This window comes from Homarus americanus, unplaced genomic scaffold (assembly GCF_018991925.1).
Source record: "Homarus americanus isolate GMGI-L3 unplaced genomic scaffold, GMGI_Hamer_2.0 scaffold33468, whole genome shotgun sequence".
Lineage (NCBI taxonomy): Eukaryota > Metazoa > Arthropoda > Malacostraca > Decapoda > Nephropidae > Homarus > Homarus americanus.
The window spans coordinates 671,286-694,662 of NW_024714177.1; the positions used below are offsets into that span (position 1 = coordinate 671,286).

The 23,377-nt window shown below is 38.1% G+C and overlaps 2 protein-coding genes across 2 annotated transcripts; one reads left to right on the forward strand and one right to left on the reverse strand.

Annotated features, from left to right (window-relative positions):
• The first annotated feature begins 2,569 nt into the window (after window positions 1-2,569).
• On the forward strand, window positions 2,570-17,239 carry LOC121876292 (scm-like with four MBT domains protein 1). Its single transcript, XM_042381342.1, has 13 exons — window positions 2,570-2,669; window positions 2,786-2,932; window positions 5,121-5,318; window positions 5,508-5,581; window positions 6,336-6,463; window positions 7,239-7,512; window positions 7,887-8,065; window positions 8,454-9,171; window positions 10,224-10,371; window positions 11,105-11,282; window positions 11,490-11,649; window positions 12,121-12,298; window positions 13,336-17,239. The coding sequence occupies exons 3-13, from the start codon at window positions 5,186-5,188 to the stop codon at window positions 13,968-13,970; spliced, it is 2,805 nt and encodes a 934-aa protein (XP_042237276.1). The 5' UTR covers window positions 2,570-2,669; window positions 2,786-2,932; window positions 5,121-5,185; the 3' UTR covers window positions 13,971-17,239.
• Window positions 15,391-20,966, reverse strand: LOC121876301 (39S ribosomal protein L53, mitochondrial-like). Its single transcript, XM_042381355.1, has 3 exons — window positions 20,769-20,966; window positions 19,247-19,359; window positions 15,391-18,106 (listed from the first exon to the last, which is right to left on the reverse strand). Exons 1-3 carry the CDS (start codon window positions 20,918-20,920, stop codon window positions 17,952-17,954), a joined length of 420 nt encoding a protein of 139 aa, XP_042237289.1. The 5' UTR covers window positions 20,921-20,966; the 3' UTR covers window positions 15,391-17,951.
• Window positions 20,967-23,377: the final 2,411 nt, after the last annotated feature.

Sequence of the window (23,377 nt, forward strand, 5' to 3'; positions counted from 1 at the left end):
GCTGGTGTATTCTGGTAGCTGGTGAAGGGGTCTAGCTTCTGGGGAGTTATTTACAAGGTGGGTAGGATGGGTTAGGTTAGGTTGTAGGCCAGGGGTGGGTGTAGGTACCGGGTAGGAATAAATGCAGGTATAAAGCTGCGGAGGGAGCTGGGAGCTAGTAGGAAGGGGGGTTTCTGGGAGGAAGGGAGGTGCTGGGTAGGGAAGGGTGCTTGAAGGAGGGAGGAGCTGGGAGAACGGGGGGGGGGGTGCTGGGAGACCTCTTGCTTCGGCTGATGGCGTCTTGTTTCTCCTGCGGCAGCTCTTCTGGCATTGGCCAAAGCGGTGCATTTGCTTTTGGTGGCACCAGGCGAGAAGGTGGACTGTTATTACTGCCGGTGATCAAGACAGTGCCTTTATTCCAGAGCCAGTCAAGGTGGCATCTTTTATTCCCCGTGCCAAGTGGCCGTGCTTTTTTTCTGGCATCGGTCGGCCTTTTTGTTTATCCTGGCATCTGTTGGTCTTTTTCTCCCTGGCATTGGTTTTTCTCCCTGGCATTGGTCGGACTTTTCTCCCTGGCATTGGTCGGACTTTTCTCCCTGGCATTGGTCGGACTTTTCTCCCTGGCATTGGTCGGACTTTTCTCCTGGCATTGGTCGGACTTTTCTCCCTGGCATTGGTCGGACTTTTCTCCCTGGCATTGGTCGGACTTTTCTCCCTGGCATTGGTCGGACTTTTCTCCCTGGCATTGGTGGACTTTTCTCCTGGGTCGGACTTTTCTCCTCTGGCATTGGTCGGTCTTTTTTTACCCTGGCATAGGTCGGTCTTTTTTTACCCTGGTATCGGTTGGTCATTTTTCCCTGGCATTGGTCGGACTTTTTTTCCTTGGCATCGGCCGGTCTTTTTTACCCAGGCATTGGCCGGTCTTTTTTACCCTGGCACTGGTCAGAATTTTTTCCTTGGCATCGGTTGGTCTTTTTTACCCTGGCATTGGTTATTTTTATCCTGGCATTGGTCGGACTTTTTTCCCTGGCATCGGCCGGTCTTTTTTACCCAGGCATTGGCCGGTCTTTTTTACCCTGGCACTGGTCAGAATTTTTTCCTTGGCATCGGTTGGTCTTTTTTACCCTGGCATTGGTTATTTTTATCCTGGCATTGGTCGGACTTTTTTCCCTGGCATCGGCCGGTCTTTTTTATTGGTCAGAATTTTTCCTTGGCATTGGTCTTTTTACCCTGGCAAAATTTTTGGCACTGGTGGCATCGGTTGGTCTTTTTACCTGGCATTGGTTATTTTATCCTGGCATTGGTCGGACTTTTTCCTGGCATCGGCCGGTCTTTTTACCCAGGCATTGGCCGGTCTTTTTACCCTGGCACTGGTCAGAATTTTTCCTTGGCATCGGTTGGTCTTTTTACCCTGGCATTGGTTATTTTATCCTGGCATCGGCCGGGCATCCTCACCCCTTGGCTGGAGGGGCACCTACAGGATATACCCTGGAGTGTACAACTGCTGCGCTGGAGTGTACACAACTGCTGCGCACCCTGGGTGTACACAACTGCTGCGCCCACCTGGCACCTGGAGTGTACAACTGCTGCACGCCCACCCTGGAGTGTACAACTGCTGCACGCCCACCCTGGGTGTGTGCGCCCACTGGGTGTACAACTGCTGCACGCCCACCCTGGAGTGTACACAACTGCTGCACGCCCACCCTGGTGTACACAACTGCTGCACGCCCACCTGCACGCCCACCCTGGAGTGCACAACTGCTGCACGCTGGCAGCCCACCCTGGAGTGTACACAACTGCTGCACGCCCACCCTGGGGTGTACACAACTGCTGCACGCCCACCCTGGGGTGTGCACAACTGCTGCACGCCCATCCTGGTGTGTACAACTGCTGCACGCCCATCCTGGAGTGTGCACAACTGCTGCACGCCCACCCTGGAGTGTGCACAACTGCTGCACGCCCACCCTGGATTGTGCACAACTGCTGCACGCCCACCCTGGATTGTGCACCCACCCTCCTGTTCACTACTGGACAAAACCACGATCTGCTGTGTTCATCAGACTATTAAATAAACTTTCACTAATAGTATTAATGATTAAGAGACCAAGCATAAGGAAAGGACGCTCATGGAAATAAACAATTGAAACTGACAGCTTTGTCGCCTATCCTTGGTCAAGTATGTTTACCTGCATTGTCTCGGCACAAACTGTACGCCTACGTGCTACGTATACCTACATTGTCTATATTCATGTTGAACTATGTAACTTTTATACTTTTCGCCACTGATCGCTCATTTAGTCATTAGCAGCTTGGGCGGTCGGTCACATCTGTTTAAGCACCGTTGGTAACGGTAAGTACTGGCCAACTGCATAGTTTGTAAACATGTTTATCCAATTGTAAACCTACAGTATATGACAACCTTACTGAAATATTATTTGTTTATTAGTATTGTAATTTTTATTATTTTTTTATTTTAATTTTAATTTTTAATATTATTATTAATGTATTTATTATCATTATTATTTTTATTATTTTTATTATTATTATTATTATTATTATTGGGTTCTCCTCTGTCAGGTCTCAGATAACACCGGACCTGTGACAGTCCTTCCTCAATGAAACCTGTGATTTTTTTTTTATACTTTGTGATGTTCACAAGAATTTTCATTACAGACATCTGAATTTTTTTGGTAAGGAAGCTGTATGTTGATATTAATAGCCTTAACTAATGAGCATATTGTAGATTATAAGAAAAATCTAGGTTGTTAATACTATATTTTGAGATGTTTACTACTTCCTTCATAAGGGTTCGGGCCGTGGGGTTCGTAGACTCGGTAATTGGTTCTGGCGAGACGAGTGTGTTTACTGCTGCAGTGAGTTACTGTCACAACCACAGGTAGTTACTGGATTTGTGACCACTAGAAATACTGTGGGGAGTTTCAGCGTGTGAAAGGTGAGTATATATGTGTGTCAAGTTAGTCTACCAGTGAAAAATATAATTGAAGACAAAAGTAAAAGATTCCGTATTTTGTAAATTAATGGCCGATGTCGAACCTTTCAAGTTCATTTAACTAACAATATTTGTAATTTCTTTCATTGTGGATACTTTACTAATTATGGTTGTAATAGCTTTCAAATGGAACCAGTCTTTACTAACGTATTTCGTTCATTGCTTGTCAAATATAACAAGAGAAACTTCGTGAAAAATGTTAATAATGTAAATAAGAGAATGAAATTACCTTTTAATGGCTCTTGATCCGTTTGGTTAATGGACTTCTTACAGGTACTTTCTATGTTATATAATGTATCTACATTATCTGTGGTCATATTGAAGCAGTGTTAATTTACATGATTTACTGATTATGTTTATTTGCATCTATTTTAGGTTAAGTTTGCCAGACTAAATGAACACAAAGCACTGGACTATATTGCCACTGAGTAGACTAAAGAATTATATATATATATATATATATATATATATATATATATATATATATATATATATATATATATATATATATATATATATATATATATATATATATGAGAACTCCATGAAACGTTTAAATCTGTTGATTCATGACAAAGAAAATTTAGCTAAAAAAAAATCTGTTATTATGTGAACATTAAAGCCTGAAAGAAATAATTTTTAATTTTCAACAGGTCTTCATAGAAAAGGCTGTTAAAGTTTTTTCTTAGTTTTTTAAATGTACTTGCCAATAGAACACACAGGTTAGAACTGTACTGCACTGTATAGACATTTCCCACCTCTTGTTCTCTCTTCTTTATATAGTGATCATATTTAAAAAAATTAAAGGTTTAAGTCAACTACCTCATGTGGTAGCTGTTCCAAGGGTTAACAACTTGATGACTAAAGGAAATAGGATAAACAAAATGGAGCCAAACCTAAATTTTATTTCTATCCTCTTCACCACTGATCGGCTTGGTCAGTCCTTCTTGACTCTATTATGCACTGTTGGCAAGTACTGTGCATGCACTGGCTAAGCTGACCTGACCTGACCTAACTAACTAAGTTGTATGGTCAAGATTGGACTGGTGACATAATATAGGTTTTGAAAATAACATTATAAATACTGTAGTTCATATCAAACGAAATATAAGTTTATCCAGATAGTTATGTGATTTATGACAATAATAATTGCTATACATAATAAATGAATTTGAATTTGCAAAATTTTATGTACTGTATTGACCCACTGAATAATGACAAAAATACATTTGTTTTCTTTGAGGCTCCCTAGCTAACATTGAAAACACTAACCATATACAGTACAGTCAACCTAACCATCCAGTTTTATTGGCTATTTTCCACGCTTGCACAGATTAGCTGCTGTGTGGTCTTTTGTGAGGCTCAAAATTCTAATGTTCTTTTTTACAACCCTTCTCCATGTTATTCTTGATCTGCCTCTCATTCTCCTCCCTCCTTTCCTCATATAGATCATGCTTCTGTTGGCCCAGTTCATCTGCTCAATTCTCTCCACATATCTAAACCATCTTCGCCTGTCTGCAAAACTTTCTCCTGCCGGTACATCTTTCCTTTTACAGGAAACAAAGGTCCTCATGCTGTCATTAAAGGCTATTTTATGTTACCATAGGGTATATTACATAAGGTTAGGTTAGGCTAAGACAAGCCAGGTTAGGTTTTTGAAAACAAAAAAATTAATATAAACTTTATCTCTTTTCTCATTGTGTATACCAGAGCCTCTCATTCAGGAACTTTATATTACTCTATGCAACTCTTAAAATCTATATACCTGTACTGTACTGTATTAGTCAAAGGTCCAGACTTTGCCAATAATGTTTTACTATCATTAGGTCAGGTTTGTGTCACTGATTTTGATAGTTTGCACACAGTATTTAAGAGTACACACCATACATGTGCAGTGTTTATGCAGAAGCAAATTTCTTTTCCTTTTAAATCCGTGTACTGTGAATTGGGTCAATATTTGGCTATCCAGCTGTATAGGACAACTTTCCAGCCAGATAATTGTCAATATCCAGCCAGATGCCTTACCCAGTGTACTGTTAACTACTGTACAAAGTTATGGACCCTTGGATTTTTCAGCAGGGCTTCAAGAGACATGCCCATCTATATTGGTAACATTGTTATTATATTTTAGGTGAATAGAGATCTTCACACAATATTCTTCTTCTGTGCGTCATCTTAAGAAGAATAAAGTTGGATATGATGGAAGAGGAACATTTACCTGTATGTCCTGATCAACCCACAGAAATTGAAAACCAGTTGTCCAGCACCCAGGAAACTGAGTCTACAGAAAAACTTGTGTCACAAGATTCATCAGTCAAATCTGTTCCAGGTAAGAGACTCTGTACAGTATTAGTAACTGGTACATGGACACAAAAACCCATGACTGCAAACTCACCTGTCAGATCGTGCGAGGTACTGTAATGTAATAATAGTTGTAAAAGCAGAGGCAACCGTGTGTATGTTTACTTTAAATTGTTTACAGTAGTACAGTATATGGTTACTGTATCTGGACTTTCAGATGAGGAGTTTGTCTGGGAAGAATACCTTGAGGAAACACAGACCGAGGCAGTTCCACCCACATCCTTTCAACACGTAAGTCTTTGTAAAACTGTTAATATATTGAGGTCTTTTAGAGGTTATGTATTTCTTTAGTTAGTGAAGCATGTCCTTGTGTGCTTCCAGCTGAAGTCTTAACAAAACTCTTAGTGTTATTGACTCCACTATGGACACAGCTGTCAGATCCCAAGACCATATCATCATGCAACTCCTGACCAAGTTATCAAAAAGTACTTGAAGCCTAATTATAGAATCGTCCTTATTTCAAGTAATATAATCAGATACATAAGCTGCAGTACCTTTGCTATTAATTTGGTATCATAAAATTTTTAAGATATTGTCTTTTGTAGAGTTATTTTAGTTTCTCTTTTTCTGACAAGTATTTGGGTTTTTTTACAACATCAAATAATTAGATACCTACTGTACTATTTCTGGCTAGATTGAATCACTGTGCTTCTGTCTGCACGATAGGATTATGAAACCAGTAACTGTAGCACTGGTGTAGAAAAAAAAATTGAGACTGCCTTCTTCTGCCTTTATTCTTTGGAAATGAAACAGCCATGGTTGGAAACATACATTTATAGAACTCGGGCTGATGAAATTAAGAGCTTGAGATATTTAACAAATTTTTATGACTGAATAGACACAAATTTCATTGGAAAATCAAACATATTGGCAAGTGGATTAGTTATGTGGAACTATACATAGGTCTGCCTCTCGTGCTCTACCCATCTTCTGAGTTGTACACTACAGTACCTGATATCTTCTAATGCAGTTTAATGTATTTCAGGTGGAGAAGAGTTTAGAATCAGGTGTGTTAGAAGATCATCTGGTTGAGGTGGTTCATTCTTCATCAGGACAACAGCCAACTGGATACTGGCTAGCAAAAGTTGTTACCACATGTGGGCCATTGTTAAGGTATATTTATCAACATCAACTGTTTTGTATTCCTTGTCAGGTTTGATTTGTTTTTGTTTTTTAAATACTACCAGAAGTATAACATTTTGAGCATTGAGGGTTCATAGCAACAGCTGTTGGAAGTACAGTATACATAGCAATCAACAGGGGATGAAATGTTTGTAGCCTATTTATCTGGAAAACCAGGAAGGCCATTAAATGTAAATACAGGACCAGAACAAAAAGATTGGGCATAAGAAGGAAAATGTAAGAGGAGGGAAAAGGAAGAAAAAATGGAGGAAGATAAAGGAAGGAATTAAAAGAAATTCTATACTAAATGATTTAGACATAATTGAGGAAAAAAGAACTGATTTGTTCTATAAGCAACTTTGCAGGTTTCCAACAAATTGGTGTCCAATTATGAAACATTTAAAAAAAAGGTGCATTCATGAATTTACCAGTCTGTCATAACAGGCCTCTTGCTCAATGTGTTATCTTTTTGGATAGTTAGAGAAAATTTTAATTAGGTACGGTTCTGTACATATTCTTTTTCCTTCGTATCAGTGAGCTTCAGAATCCTCATACATTGTGTAAGACAATGGAAATATTTATTGCAATTATTCTGGCCTCATAAGTTATACATTTGTCAACCTTGCATATATATCACCATAACAAACCCTTTGACAATAGATGAACTCTGATGAAGGATGTTTAGCTGATCAGATTTCACAAGTCACTCACTACTTCTCCTTAGTTTCATAACAGGGTTTCCTATATCAAATATTTATTTTTGCAGATTGCGATATGTAGCTCCGAGTTCTGTTAATGTGGAATGCTGGCGTGAGGTAGCCCATGGCGGCCTCCACCCTGTAGGTTGGTGCGGTCATCATAATATCCAATTGTCCTTGCCATCTGACCTCATGTCTGAGTTGGTAGATGAAGATAGCATTAAAGAAGCCAAAGAAGCAGTAGAACAAGCACAGCGTGAGGGTATATCGGTACCAGAGGAGGCATTGGATGTAGAGGGCTACACCGCTGTGGACCGCGTCAAGCATGGCATGAAGGTTGAGGTATGCAGGAGTGTTTTCAAATGTTAAATACCTTTAATGACTTGAAACCTTTGTCATTTCTATCAATAGTTGTATATTATTGTTTATGCAAGGGAGAATTATCAGGTTGCCTTCCTATTGTTGTCAAGAGGTTTATATGAGCCACCCATAAAGTTTAATGAGCATATGCTGGCTTTAACCTGTCTGTCTGTTGTCTTTGAGTAGAGGAAGGATACCATTTGATTGCAGTATCCATCAATCAAATTTCAAGATTATTCGTGTTCATTAGTGGGTGGAGGTGTTTTTATTAATTAGGTGTTGAGATCATGAACCGCATAATTAGGAATCCCATTTTATATGAAGAAACCAATAATAGACTTGTGCATGACTTTCAGGTGTTATTTGATGGGAACCCGTTGTGTGGGTGGGTAGCAACCGTGATGGATAATGTGGGTGGCCGGCTGCTGCTACGTTACGACACCCCTGATTGCTCTGGTGAGACGTTCTGGCTCTTCTACCAGCACCCACGTCTACGCCCTCCTGATTGGATTCATCATCAAGGACATCTTTGGAAGTAAGTAAAGCACATGTACAGTCTCTTAATATTACTGGATAAAAGAAGGCAAGACATTTACAAAGAAAAAATAGTGAGAGGAAAGTGTGTGCTGTGCTTGGTTCCAGTCACCTTGTACTTTACAGTAATGGGAAAGGTCTTGTATGAGGTATAAAAAAAAAATTTCCTCCGTCTTCAAAACTTGAGAGATGACCACAGTGAGGATCTCGCCAGACATTTCAACCATGAACCCACTACCAAAGCCATTCTTCACTGCAAGTGGAAAATATTTCTTGTGTATCTTAATTTTTGTTATTGAAATACAATACAGTACTGTAGGGAGAAACATTTCAACAGAAATACAGGAACCATTTACATGTATTTTAATTCAACATTTTACTTTAACCAGTTACAGCCACCCTACATCTTCAACACCATATGAGTATGCAGAGTGGGCTGCACTCTTGGAGCTGAGTCGTGATGATGCAAGACACTCCTCTTTGCCGGTGTCCCTACTTGCACCCACGCTGGGTCCTGACACTCATCAGTTTATTGCTGGAATGTTGCTGGAAGTGGTGCATCCATTCAAGCCGTATTCTGTTCATGTTGGCAAAGTGCTAGAAATAATTGATTCTCATTTCTTCAGAATAGCTGTTGATTCAGAAACTTCAGAAGAAATTTCTTGGGTTACATATGTAAATGATCCATTAATACTGCCCTGGGGCTTTTGTAAAGAGAATAATTTAAGTATAGAACCACCTAAAGATTGGCCTAGTGAAACGGTCTTTGATTGGGATACTTACCTTCGGTCGTCTACATCATTATGTGCTGAAAGTGAAATATTTAAAAAATTTGAGTCTTCTGAGGATATTTGTTTTTCACCTGGGTTAAAATTAGAAGCAGTGAATCCTTCAGCCCCTAATCAGATATGTGCAGCTACAGTTAATAAAACATGTGGACATTTATTGGTGATTCAGCTAGATTCAGATCCAGATTCAAAGCCGATAATTCGAGCATCAACCAGTCAAGATATCTTCCCAACAGGCTGGTGCCAAGCAAACAATTATCCTCTAAAATTACCAGCGCAATATTCTCCTCTAGCCAGAAGTCTTGAGAACACTAGTATGGTGAGTAGCACTTGTATAATAATTTTTTTCCAATGCAGTATCTCGGATGTACAGTTGTGAAGTTCTGTCACCTCTTCTGTTGCTCTATGAACCCAAAGATTGACTCTTTAATCAGAAGCAAGCATTTATGGATGAGTTCAGTTTCACAAGTTTGAATCTCGGGGTTCATAGACTAGTAGAAGAGGCGACAAGACGATTGTACCCTCCATTACTGGTTCTCTCATTCCTTTTACATGTTAACTGTCCGTGTTTTTTGGGGATAAATGTTAGAGCAGTATACAGTACTTACAGTGGTAGATAAGAAGAGTTAAGGGTGAAATATGTGATAGTGTCTTCAAGGGTAATATTGCTTTTGTTTTTTTGCTCCAAAATTATGCCAACTTCGTCTTTCATTCTGTCCATCTTTCTATCTTGTCTGTTCCATATTTCATATCCAGTCGATACCAGCTTAGCGAATGGAGGAATTCGGATACAAATTTTCTGAAGCATGTACGAGTATATTCGGCCAATGATTTGCATACAGTATTAAATTTAGGATATGTTAAAAGTCAAAATAACAACAAATGGGAGTGAATTCTATAGGCGGAACGACCCATTAGGAGCAGTGTGGATACAATGCACACTTATCAAGTGAAGTGGAATATTTAATTTGACAAATGAAGAGCATACTGTGTGGTTGTGTGTGTATGAGAGAGAGAGAGAGAGAGAGGTACTTGTATATTTCATATTATAATTTCATCATTCTTGTAGTGGCATTTGCTGGCAGATATTTAACTTGTGGGACATTCCAAACAGCATACAGGACTTTATGTAATTGCTCTGAGAAGTACAGTTAGGTCTCCAACATAAAAACACAAAGATTTAAAATTCTTAAGTGCTTGGGAAAGATTATTGTGTGTATTATCCTTATTGAAAAGCAGGTACTGTTTTATTATATATAAATTACTGTAATCCCATCTTTTAATTTTTTACTGCTTTAAGATGTTTATATTGTACTGGTGGTTTGTAAATGTATACTGTATATGTACTGTATTGCTTTAAAATAATCTCAGGAAGCAAGTCAAGAAAGAAATAGCGATAATTCACAAACAACTGAAGCAGTTTCTAGTGGAGGAGGAAGTCAAAAGTCACTATGGTGTCCCAGGCTGTATGTGAACCACTGGTGCTACACTGGTCCTTACCTCAGCAAGTCTAAAGTTGGTAAGTTTTTTGCCAATTACTGTACTGTATTTATTTTTATAGTCTTAGTGACCGTGTTCTCTCCTTCATAGAATTGGTAAAATTCTGGATCCCATGTACAAGTGTCCCTCATTTATACCAACTTCCCAAGAATCGATTTCACTCAAACTGTACAAGCAATGGTGGATGAAGTAATGGAGAATGTTACTTAAGTAAAAGTATCGCTACTTTGAGGGAAGCTTATTTAGGTGAAAGAAAAACTACTTTCTTTAATACTTGAAGAAAAGGTTAAAAGTATGGTATTTAAGTAATTGGAGTAAAGAAACACCATTGCAATAAAAAAGAATAATTAATACAGTAATGTAGTGCCAATACTGTACTCCAACAAACTACTACAGTAGATGTTTCTGATTCACCAGGCTGCTGCATGTTATACCTACCAAGTTTGGTGCAATTTCACAAACCAGTACGGAAATGAGTTATTTTAGGAAAAGAGACAGACAGACAGACAAACACAACGCTAAACAATATTCTGCCTCGCAGTTAAGGGCAGGGTAACTAGCTATTAATTTCATAGAGCTGGGAAGGTAATGTGATGTACTGGAAAATAAATGAAATCTGTATCTTTATTCATAAAAAAAAATTGCTAAATTTGTCTACTCGGTACAATATTTCTGTGAAACTTCAAAAGTTTTATAAGTTAAATAAAATAAAAAGACTGTTTTAAAAGGTACTTGGTAACTTATTTTTCTAGCAAAGCAGTCCCAGAGTGTAGGACCAGGATCAGTGGAGTTGGTGCTGCGGGAGGTACTGTCCATGACCATCAATGCAGCATACATACCCACACGTGTTTTAAGGGAACTGGAACGACGCAATGGTCCTGACCCCCAACTGGTCTCTTCGTCCTGGCACTCCATACCATTCAAAGCAAAGTAAGTCCCTGCTTTTATTTTCTATTTTTCATTTAATATAAGTTAATCCAGTCTGAATTGCACATAAATCACATTTTCACTTTGATGTTTGGGTAAGTACCCCTATTGCGCTTTTAATAAAATCTTCCACCAGCACTACTTTGAATATAATTAAACAGCATAGAGTACTGTACAAATGCCATATCTACTTTTACTCTTCTTGTACAGATTTAAAAGGTACACTTACACTGCCAATATCCCGGTGGCCACAACAGCAAGTGACATAAGTGACTTCCTGTACTCCATTTGTCAGACTCTCCAGTGTTGCCCCAATCTCTGGTCATCTAATTTGACTGGAGAAAATTGCCCATTGCTCTGTACATCTCAAGTAAGTATTGTCAAGAAAGGTACAAGGAAAACTAAACACAAATTCAGTTCAAGCATTTATTTTTTATGTCGTTTACTAGTTTAATTAAATTCCTAAAATAATTTTTTTTTTTGTTCAAGAAGAAAAATGGTCAGATCACAACAACAGGGTTACTGTACTTCATACAGTCTTGTTAAAACTATAACGCTATCATACCCCATGTGCTAGTCCTTGTACCAGCAGAGGTAACCAGAAATAACAGAAATTACTTTTCTTGAAATATTATGACTGTTTTAAAGAAATTATAAGATTCTTGGTGCAGTCCTAATTTGAGGACTTTGTCAATTACACTTGAAGAAAATTAAATAGCCCATACTGTATTTATTTATTATACAGTAGAGAGGATGTATTCATTAAAGTGTTTTTTGTTTTTATTGTGACTAGAGCAGCTTGTCTTGTTAATACTAGAAGCATAATGTTTAATATCAACAGATGTCAATACAAGGTAGTCAGACATGTCTTCGTGGTAGAGGTAGAATCTCCATTAATAAGGGGGTCCGAGGTGGTCCAGGAACTTCAAGAATCATTCATCGGCGTAAGAGGGGCGGTCGCAAACGTCTTTTTGTGCCTGTGAGAGCAAATCGTCTTCTGCAAACTAAAACTCTGACAAGTAAGGCTCTCGACAAAGTTTTCTAAAAATCCAACCTACCAATGTGGTTCATTGTTCCTTTTATTTTATTATACTTATTTTAATCTCATCATCACCATTTTATGAGCCTTTTCTTTACCTTTGTGGGTTAGCCATGATAACCTGATGGTAGATCCCCATGCTGCACAGAGCTACCACCATCAGGTGATCGTGGCTAACCATGCAAGTATGGAAAATTCATTTAAACTACTGTACTTGCTTTCATGCTGGACTAAAGATGCTTGAGTACATTCTACTTTACTGAATGATGATCAGATAACAGGCAGCTTTACTACAGGTATACACTTACTAGCATTCAGAACTTCCCAGATGGGAATATTATGTGTCATTTCCAGTGTCCTTATTCTGCTAAATCTTTTCTAGCAGGTTTTAATAACTTCACAATCTTTACAAGCCACCTGATGGTTACAAATGCATTCTGATATTATATACAATAAAGGTTGGATTGCCTTTTACCTGGTAATTTTTCTGATGACTTTAGAATTTTTTTTATTGTGATCTTCTGGTAATATTTTTAGCAGTCTAGCTGGTTACCCTTTGAGATAATTATTTTCCATAGGACTATACAGTACTGTTCATACAGATAACTTAGAAAATGTATATATTTTTTTTAACTGTATCCTGTTAGTGTATTTGTGATAATGTAAACTGTGGTAGCTTCTGTATTAAAAGAGCTCTCTTTTTAACAAGGGTTGATTATAGTCTTATTTTCTTGCTCTTTCCCAAGACTAAATTAAGATTATTAAAAATTCAGAGCAGTTTAATTAATGATACATACAATGGCATCCATGATGTACGAACAACCCTTTGTATTCACTGTATGACACTCAATTTCTGAAACACTCGTAATTGATTAATGCCATATCAAGGTCCTGGATGTTAGCACAGTGTATTCCTTTGAGGTAGAACTAGGAGTTCAAATAATGGGAATGAATAAGTTATTGATCTTCAATTTTCAGTGAATGGAAATTGTTTTGAATGTAGTACTTATCTTACAGCTCCTTCTGATGACATATCAGAGGATGTAGAAGAGGAGGAAGATGCTGAAATTGAAGAGGGTGAAGATGATGATGTTGGAAGTGGTTCTGATGAGGGTGACACAAGTTCTCGCAGTTCTCGCCCCACGAGCCCATTCTTAGAACATGGTGTTGGCAGTAGACGACGAAGGAGAGCATTTCCAAGGCTTGAAATGCAGACTAGAGGAGTCAAATTGCCAGATTATGCCACCCAAATGAAAATGCGACATGTCAAAAAAAAATACGAAGGAGAGGCTTCATCCAGTGCTTCAAGTTGCCGTGAAGAACCCTTAGATCGGAAAGACCAAATGAGAAGGGACAGAAAAAATGAATATCCCGATACAAACTCTGGCTTAGAACCTGCAACTGTTACATCTGACCCCTTAGAATGGACAGTACATGATGTTGAACAGTATGTTGCAAGCCAACCAGCAATCTGTCATCATGCAGTGAGGCTACGAGAGCAAGAGGTTGATGGACGCGCCTTCTTGTTACTAAACCTTCCGACTTTAGTACACCATCTTGGTTTGCCACACAGTTCAGCAGTTGCACTTGCTCAACACATATGCCGAGTGAAACTAGCGCACTTCCTCTACTATTACAGAGCTGAAGCATGACCATCATTTTCGTACAAAGGTGTCGCTGTTATTGAATAATTCTATCATTTTATAACATGAGTACTGTACTGTAATGTTTTTATTAAAATACAATCCGGTGAAAATGACGTATATTTTCGGTATTTTTCTTCCAAGTGAAGGGTTATTTTAGTTAAAGTAATTGTTCTTTGTTGTTCTTGATAATAGAATGTATGTACTGTATATATATTATATACCTAATACTGTATAGTTGTTTGTACATTTTTTATTATTCGTTAATGCTTCCATTATTTTATATAACCTCATTTGTATCTTGGGTGACTCGTGTATATTTTCTACCCAGTGTCGAGTATTAAAGTCAGACCTTTGGCAGCGATGGCCAGGACTAACCAATTCATTATTTTGTATGGTTGTTACAAGCAATATACCTTAAAAGATATTTGAAAGAAGTTTCCACTGATGGTTGAGGATTTATGAGTCATGACATCACCATAATTGTTGACAGTGCCTGTCTATTGTTGTGAGCCATTTTGGAATCACCAGGACTTTGCCCATTCATCACTTTCATTCCTGTTCTCTTCCTGGGCCAATACGGATATGGTCATGACAGTTGTTTTCGTACACTTGGTAAAGTCTATTAAAATTGAAACATATGCCAGCATTATTAGCATAAGGTGTATTTTAGCCTTAATTTATTTTGGTTTCCATGAATTTTATATATTAAGTGACTCAAATAGGTCCACAAACAAGTTGGTTTGTGGTAGAGAAGCGTTTGTTTCGGGAAAAGTCTCCTGTGATGTTGCCCCATGTTAGAAGAGTAAGTATTTCTAGCTGCTTTGAAGCAACTTTTTCTTGCTTAAATAATATGGCATTCTTTCCTAAAAATTAATCTCTCCCCCCAGTATTGGATCTCCAGTTTATAAACAGTGTCTACAATAAGTTTATTCAACTTTACCGGGTACCTTTTCATAAATTTCTCAAACCAGCCTTTGCTACCTTAAAATTTGTTGTTCAGCATCGCTGAACTGGCCTTCATTGTTTCATCGTTAAGGTGGTTATAGATCTGTGGTGCTTTTTCTCCTACCATCCGTACACTCGAGGCACTTATTTGTGTTTGGTCCTTGGTTCAAACCTTGACTTTTCATCCTTACAATAATAGGATCATGAAAGTGCAGTACCACTAACACTTTGCAAGCCTTTCCTAATTAAAGAAAATTCTCCCAAAAAGGACTCTATAACACAGACTACTGTATATGCCTTCTTGTGATATGACAGGTGAACATAACAGTGCAATCTTCTGTCCTCATCTATTCATAGGTGGGAGCACATTGATTGCAACTTTGTTACCTGTATTGTGAAGTTATAAAACAATTAAATTTAAGGAAAGGTTACAAGCAACCAATGAAATTTATTTTCCTCCATTAGGGTAAGAATACGCAGATAAGATAACAAGGTTTTACTAGAAAGAACCGTGATGACTGGGAACTACACTAAACATTCTGTTAAGGAATACCTGTGAACTCTAAGACTTGATACATTTTTGTCTTGATAGTCAACAAGGTAAAGAAAGTTCAGTACTTCCTTTCATAACAATGTGTTTTGAGAAACCTTTCACGTTCATTACCTAACTAACATGCATAGTAATTGAAGTGGAACACGTCTCAATTTGAGAAACAATAGACCTATTTTTGCTTTGCTCACTTACTCATGTTAAGACCAATTTTAAGATAATGCACACTCCTATTCTGATCCTTGTGCTAATCTTGCCTTAAAATATATAAATTTTATTGCTCAATTTTCCCTAACAAGGTTAAATACATGCTTTGTTAAATTATTTGTATGATATGCAACATTTCTACCACAATAAAGGTGTTTTTCATAAGTGTCTTAGTTACTGTATTAGAATTTGTTACCTGAATTTTCCTGTGACTAGGATAACCTTTGTAAAATCTGACTAGTGCTAATATTTCTTAAATCTTTCTTTGGATTTACGGTGTATATGAAGTTACAGGTTGAGGGACAGTGGAAGGTTAAAATATCAAGTTCAACAGATCGTATGAATATTTAAAGTATTTCAACAAAGAAAACTGATAAATGGGGAAAATGCTGAATAAAAACTAGCATAAGAAAAAAGTTACTGAAAGAACTAGGACAAGATGTAAATAACACCTGGTAACATTACCATGTACCAAAAACGTGATCAGCAATAAGATACGGAAAGGACTTGCAAGACGGATACAGTAACACGTTAAATAAAAAAAATTCTTGGAATAGATTGGGCAATATTCAGTCAAATATTAGGCATGAATCCAAATTTCAAATACTGTACAGTATTGTATTGTACTTAAAAATATAATTTGAGACGAATGTACAGTACACTGGTGGAGAGAATCCATGTGAGGAGAACATACTGAATTACTGTTAGATCCCTATCTAAAGTAGCTGCCAATGTGGTAAAAACCTTAGGCCACAAATACTGTACAGTATTGAAACATCTACACTCAACTTGGTTTCTTCAAATACAGAAAAATACACTACTACAGCATTTTGCACTCTTAAATAACCATTTCTTCCTAATTTTGACTGTAAAATTTGCCTGCATGATGATGAAAAGCTTCAGCCAGGCAAAATGAGGCACACGGTTTCAAACAATAGAGGAAAGAAATTAATAAAAGGAGTCGGAGTGAGCAGGTACAGAGGTGGAATGGAGGCTACAAGAGCCCCCAACAAGGAAGGAGACAATCCTCACCCTACTGTGTTGACACCTCAAAAATTCCATAATTATAAATTTAAATGTACCCACAACTCTTCAATAAGGGAACACTTCTTGCTGTTTAAAAGTTCATATACTTCCAGTATACTACCTTTGGTTAAGCTGAAACTTATTACTGTATACCAAATCAACAACTCGTATTCAATATCTAAACAGTAGGATGTGAAATATAGGCAATACGAAGTTGATGCCTTTTATTTTTTGCCTGGTTTTCTTCATTATTGATTACAACTCCCTTCCTACTGTACAGTATTCCTTTGCCAACAATTTTGTAGAATACTTTTACAGGTAAAGCTAAAGGCCTTCAATAGCAACCCTGCATTGGGGAGTTTAACAGCATAATAAGGGAAACGTTTCAGACATGTCAATATGTAATCTCCAAATCCATGAGACGCACTCTACAAGTTCTACGACAAAAAAATTGATAATTAAAAATGCATGCCATTACGTTGACCCGATATCAGAAAATATAATAAGTAATAAAAAGATGTTATTTTAATGTCATATCAACCAATGCCTCCCCAACATTACTATACAGTAATGACAATGTCCCAGTTCTGTTGTGTAAATGATGGGCTGTCTCAGTGTGAGGGTCTATGGCAAGTGGATGTCTCATATAAACCAATTTCAACACAAGGCATCTGGGTTGTTTACAAGGGCTTAGAGAGGGAATATTTATCAGTCACTATTAAATCTTACCCTCCTTTTACTATAACCTATAACTATCTAGAGTGAAGTGATAAATCAGTCTAAATGAAAACAAAGGTGATTAATCAACAGCAATGAGTGTTGAATGTTTCAATGTGTTTGACGAACACTACACAACAAACAACTGGACAAGTTATATGGAGAAGTTTTCAAGGCATATTTCACTTTGTTAATCCATTTCCCTCAGTCTACAGGCTTCAGAGTAATAAACCTTGATGCAATTACTGTAAGAATAAGGGTGGCTGCTGTAAAGCAGCCAGCAAATATATACCAGGATTCTTCATCAAACACATCTGTGAAGGCGGGAACACTGTCATACACCTTGTTGACAATACTCAGGGTGGCTTCATATTTACGCTGTGCCTGAGTCGACATGATTAATTACTCAGCACAAAAAATAGACTACTGTTCAATGATTTCGGAGATGTAACTGTTCCTTAACAAAATGTTTCTCGGGAGTAAAACAGACCGTAAAACAGACAGTTCAAAATATACAAAGAAATTCTAATCACAACTGTTTTCTATTTTTTCTTTTGAGATTTTGTTAATTTCCCCTTTGTTAAAACTTCAGTCTTACTCTCAGCTTCAGCTTGGCTGCTTACTAGCTCATTGAACTTCTTGAGTATTTCAAGGGGCTGAAGATTAACTGCTTTAAAAAGCAGTGTTTTACCATTAACTGAAATATAGGAAAAACAATTATTACAGCACACACAAAAATAAAATGAATACATAATTACTGAATAATACTTAAAATAACAGTTACAGAGATAACTACCTTAAGTGCATGTAAGATTATGAATGACAGTTTTGTTAATGATGCTCATTTCACAAGCTAATAAGAACAGACAAGATAGCATTCATAAAATCTAAGACCCAGGTTCACCTCTGCTGATCCTGAAGTGAGTAGTTTCCTACAATGATGTTCAGAATACCACCCTACACAGTATTATACAACCTCATGAATGCAGTTCAAAACTTCTTTGAGATGGTATCACTCCACATACACACAATGGGATAAAATGACTTGATAATTTGTGATGGGTATGGCACCAAACCTTTACATTCCAATAAACTTTGTACTGAATTATTTGAAAACAGGACTTACTGTATGTTGACTTAAACCTTTTGTCATATTCTCCCTTAAAAAATCATTTGTGATGGAGAAGATCTCTTTCCCAAGAACTAATCAGCTACAACGAGGAAGAAATAGCAAACTTTGGTTATCGTCTATTATGGACAGATGCCTTTTGTTAGGATTGACTTTGTCGTCTACTGTTGGTCATATTGACGAAAAAAAATATGGTCTAACTGGCTCTCCCTGCAAAGATTCCCAGTGAAGCACTATAAGATCTTGTTGACAGTGTATAAAATCAATAAGGGAAAAAGCTCAGAGGTGACCTAGCATACATACATATTTTAAACATGGTAATGTGTGTAGCACCATGGATATAGTTTATCTTTCTCCTCTTGCATGACCTCCTACTTTGATACAAAGTAAAAAGTAAAAAAGAGAACACAAATTCTCCCAATATTAATTTGAAAAGCAGTAACTAATATATTTTCCTTTGGTGTTCCCATTTAAGGTATGGAAATAAGAGAATATTGTTTATCACAAGAGCTTGTATGCTCAATAGATGGTGAAGTACAGTATACACACTACAGGTATTTCTAAGGCATGAGTTACGAAGATTTGTAAGAGAGAACACAGTATAGTTTTTACAGGTCTAATGGCATTTTGAGCATACATCAGTACAGTTAATACTACACGACAAAACGTACTACATTCTCCAAACTTCATTCTTATAATTCAACCTACCCAGTTTGACTTCAATAGTTGGGTCAGCCCTTGTTGACAATACAGTAGTCTTCAATAGACACTTCAGATTGCTTTCACGGACTTTCTCCAAATGAAAAAAGTTTAGTGTGTGCCTGTAAAGTGAAGAAAGTAGAAATTTCAATACCCAATTGGCTTTTCCTGACATTATCACAAATTACAGTAACATACGAAAATTCCTGGTTTCAAATTCCCAACAAACAATGGGAAAACGTTGAACCATTAATTTCTTTAAAAGACATAAAATAAACATACACCTGTACAGTATTTAGTTATACATATATAAAAAATTAGTCTATCATCCACATTCCATTTCAGCGGCTAAAAGAACCCACTTAAAATCGGTCCGACTAATTACCCAAATGTAACAAAATGTAGCCGCAATGAAGTCAAATAATGGTCCTACATGAATAAATCGGACTGCTAATCACTTCTCGACTAATATTTGGTGTCACAAAGTCACAAAAAATTGGAAAACTTACTTTAATCTGAGTTAATAGATCGAGTGCATGTACCGAGGGAGTGAGTAATTACCCAAATGTAGCCGCAATGAAGTCAAATGATGGTCGTACAAGCGTAAATCTGGCTGTGAATCACTTCTTGATTATTATTTCGTGTCATAAAGTCACAAAAAATTGATAAACTTAATTTAATCTGAGTTGTGTTGTGTTAGGTTAGGTTAGGTTAGGTACATGCACTTGATCTATTAACTCAGATTAAATTAAGTTTACCAATTTTTTGACTTCGTGACACCAAATACTAGTCGAGGTTAGGTTAGGTTAGGTTAGGTACATGCACTCGATCTATTAACTCAGATTAAATTAAGTTTACCAATTTTTTGTGAGTTTGTGACACCATACATCAGTCGAGAAGTGATTGGCAGTCCCGATTTATTCATGTAGAACCATTATTTGACTTCATTGCGGGTACATTTGGGTAATTAGTCGGACCCCCTAAAAGAAACTTAACCAATCTGAATTAAATTTGAAAGGAAGACTGATTCAGTGGCAAAAGAAAATTCAATGAAGCTAAACAAATGTAGCTCAGAGGTGGCAATTATCAATTTATTCGACACAGGCACTGACTGGCTCACTGCCACATCATTGTTGAAAATTCGAATTAAAATAATGAAAATACAGTAATACACAAGATCTGAAAATAGATTCAAAGTATGGAGAAAATTTCTGAGATGTGAGAGGTTTTCTGATACCGTACTTGTGTCTAGTACTTTATTGGTCTATTTATGTGAGGGAAACAGTCTACAAGTGGTCCTACAGATGCCACCGCTGAGGTATTTCCCACCTAAACTATTAAAAGCTTCCAGTTTGGGGACACTGACCCCTAAGAATGATTAGTGACAACAACGGAACATTTAGCAGTGCACCATTGTTCCCACCACACACTGTAAGGGATGCGTCAGCCTCTTTGACCTCACAACAGACCAAGTTAACCTACAGCAAGTGATGCCTGCACACTCCTCGAGGTGGGTCTACCCCATTCTTACCTCACAACTATAGCCTTTTCACTGAGTGGGTCAAAAGAGAAGGTAATCCTCTTCACAGGTTTAAGGTTTAACAGGCTGGACTGTTTGGCAAGTGCCGAGTACAGGCCGGCACTCCTGGTGAAGGTGCCACTGTGGGTGTAAGGCAGTGCCATATTGAATTTCTCACCCGTACGAAACACACAACATGGGAGTATTATGACGCCTTAAGGTTTAAGCTCTGTACGACAGTACTGGACTTATATTTTAAAATTTTAAATGTTCATAATACCAATAAATGTCACAGACCTATCTATCTAAACTTTAAAGATGAAGTTATTTTCAAATATCGAAATCAGATGTTTCGTATACATTAGTTTTTGAACTAGAGGCTTCGTGAAGATGAAGCTTTGAGTGGTTCATGACCCAAGGGTCTACAGTACTGGGAGCCACAAGAGTGGTTCATGACCCAAGGGTGTACGGTACTGGGAGCCACAAGAGTGGTTCATGACGCAAGGGTCTACAGTACTGGGAGCCACAAGAGTGGTTCATGACCCAAGGGTCTACAGTACTGGGAGCCACAAGAGTGGTTCATGACCCAAGGGTGTACTGTACTGGGAGCCACAAGAGTGGTTCATGACCCAAGGGTGTACAGTACTGGGAGCCACAAGAGTGGCTCATGACCCAAGGGTGTACAGTACTGGGAGCCACAAGAGTGGTTCATGACCCAAGGGTGTACAGTACTGGGAGCCACAAGAGTGGTTCATGACCCAAGGGTGTACAGTACTGGGAGCCACAAGAGTGGTTCATGACCCAAGGGTGTACAGTACTGGGAGCCACAAGAGTGGTTCATGACCCAAGGGTGTACAGTACTGGGAGCCACAAGAGTGGTTCATGACCCAAGGGTGTACAGTACTGGGAGCCACAAGAGTGGTTCATGACCCAAGGGTGTACAGTACTGGGAGCCACAAGAGTGGTTCATGACCCAAGGGTGTACAGTACTGGGAGCCACAAGAGTGGTTCATGACCCAAGGGTGTACAGTACTGGGAGCCACAAGAGTGGTTCATGACCCAAGGGTGTACAGTACTGGGAGCCACAAGAGTGGTTCATGACCCAAGGGTGTACAGTACTGGGAGCCACAAGAGTGGTTCATGACCCAAGGGTGTACAGTACTGGGAGCCACAAGAGTGGTTCATGACCCAAGGGTGTACAGTACTGGGAGCCACAAGAGTGGTTCATGACCCAAGGGTGTACGGTACTGGGAGCCACAAGAGTGGTTCATGACCCAAGGGTGTACAGTACTGGGAGCCACAAGAGTGGTTCATGACCCAAGGGTGTACAGTACTGGGAGCCACAAGAGTGGTTCATGACCCAAGGGTGTACGGTACTGGGAGCCACAAGAGGTTTTTTTCAGAGAACCATTGTACTATCTTACCACTGACTAAGGAATTTTTTATAACATTTTACTACAATATTCAGGAAGAAATCTAACAAACAAGGTGACGACATTGTACAGTACATGTACTGTGTAGGGAGTAGTACAAGTGGTCGAGGATCATCCCCGGATAGGATGTGAGAAGTATATTATCCAGTGACCCTATCAAACATGGCAGGTTTCCCGGCATTTACGCCCTTAAATGCACGAGTCAAGAAGGTAAACAGGAGCTCTGCATGCTTCCCTGTTGGGCCCTGGGGAGGCTTTACCGCCTCGCCTTTCACAGGATGCATGGGGGTGCCCAATAAACTAGCCCCCCGAGTTGGTTGGTGCTGTTCGGCATAACCACTTCCCTGAGACAAAGCAATATAAAGATAGAATCCATACACAAGTGCACAATATTAGTTCAGGCCAACTGTTAATAATTACCAACCAGTATGCTTCAGATAATATACACAATTCTGTTGCTAGAATTTAAATGGCCTGTATTTATTTTCATGTATAATGCACCACTTTTTTTTAATAAGAGTGACCACATGAACATTACTGTGCTTATACTCTGCACTTGGCAAATTATCAGGTACCAGCTGTTTCAAACAACTTGGTACATTAACCTGAAGGCTTCACATATTTATACTGTATTCCGAAACTATTTGTCGATATATATCTAATTATATTTAATTATCAGATTCGCCTGCATTTTCATCTGTGATTTAACTTAGATCGGATAAATGTAGTTTCGTTTCTAGTGTTAAATATGAAAACTACAGTATTTGAATCCAGTTTTTCTAAATTGGGAACTTCTATTGTCCGCCGCCGACGGTAATGTTAGGGGAGGACCACGAACAATAGATTAAGGCGTTTATTTTTTTTTAATACATATTGCAACCATCAGAAGGTAATGTTTAATGAAATTAAAATAAAATAAGGTAAATTAAAGGTTAGGGTAAGTTTGATTTGCCCATATCCTGTGAAAAATATTTGATTTAACGATTATATTCTTGGTCTTGTTTTAACATTAATAATTTTGCTGTTGTCTTATAACAACGAAACAAAAGCTCTTTATGAAAATTTTCCCAATATTTTAGTAAAAAAGTAGACACTAACTATGGTGTAAGATTACTGTATTTTCTTACAAAATCTACGCTGTTTTATTTATTTACTCATTGTGATGCTGTAAAGGAACCAACACCTCAG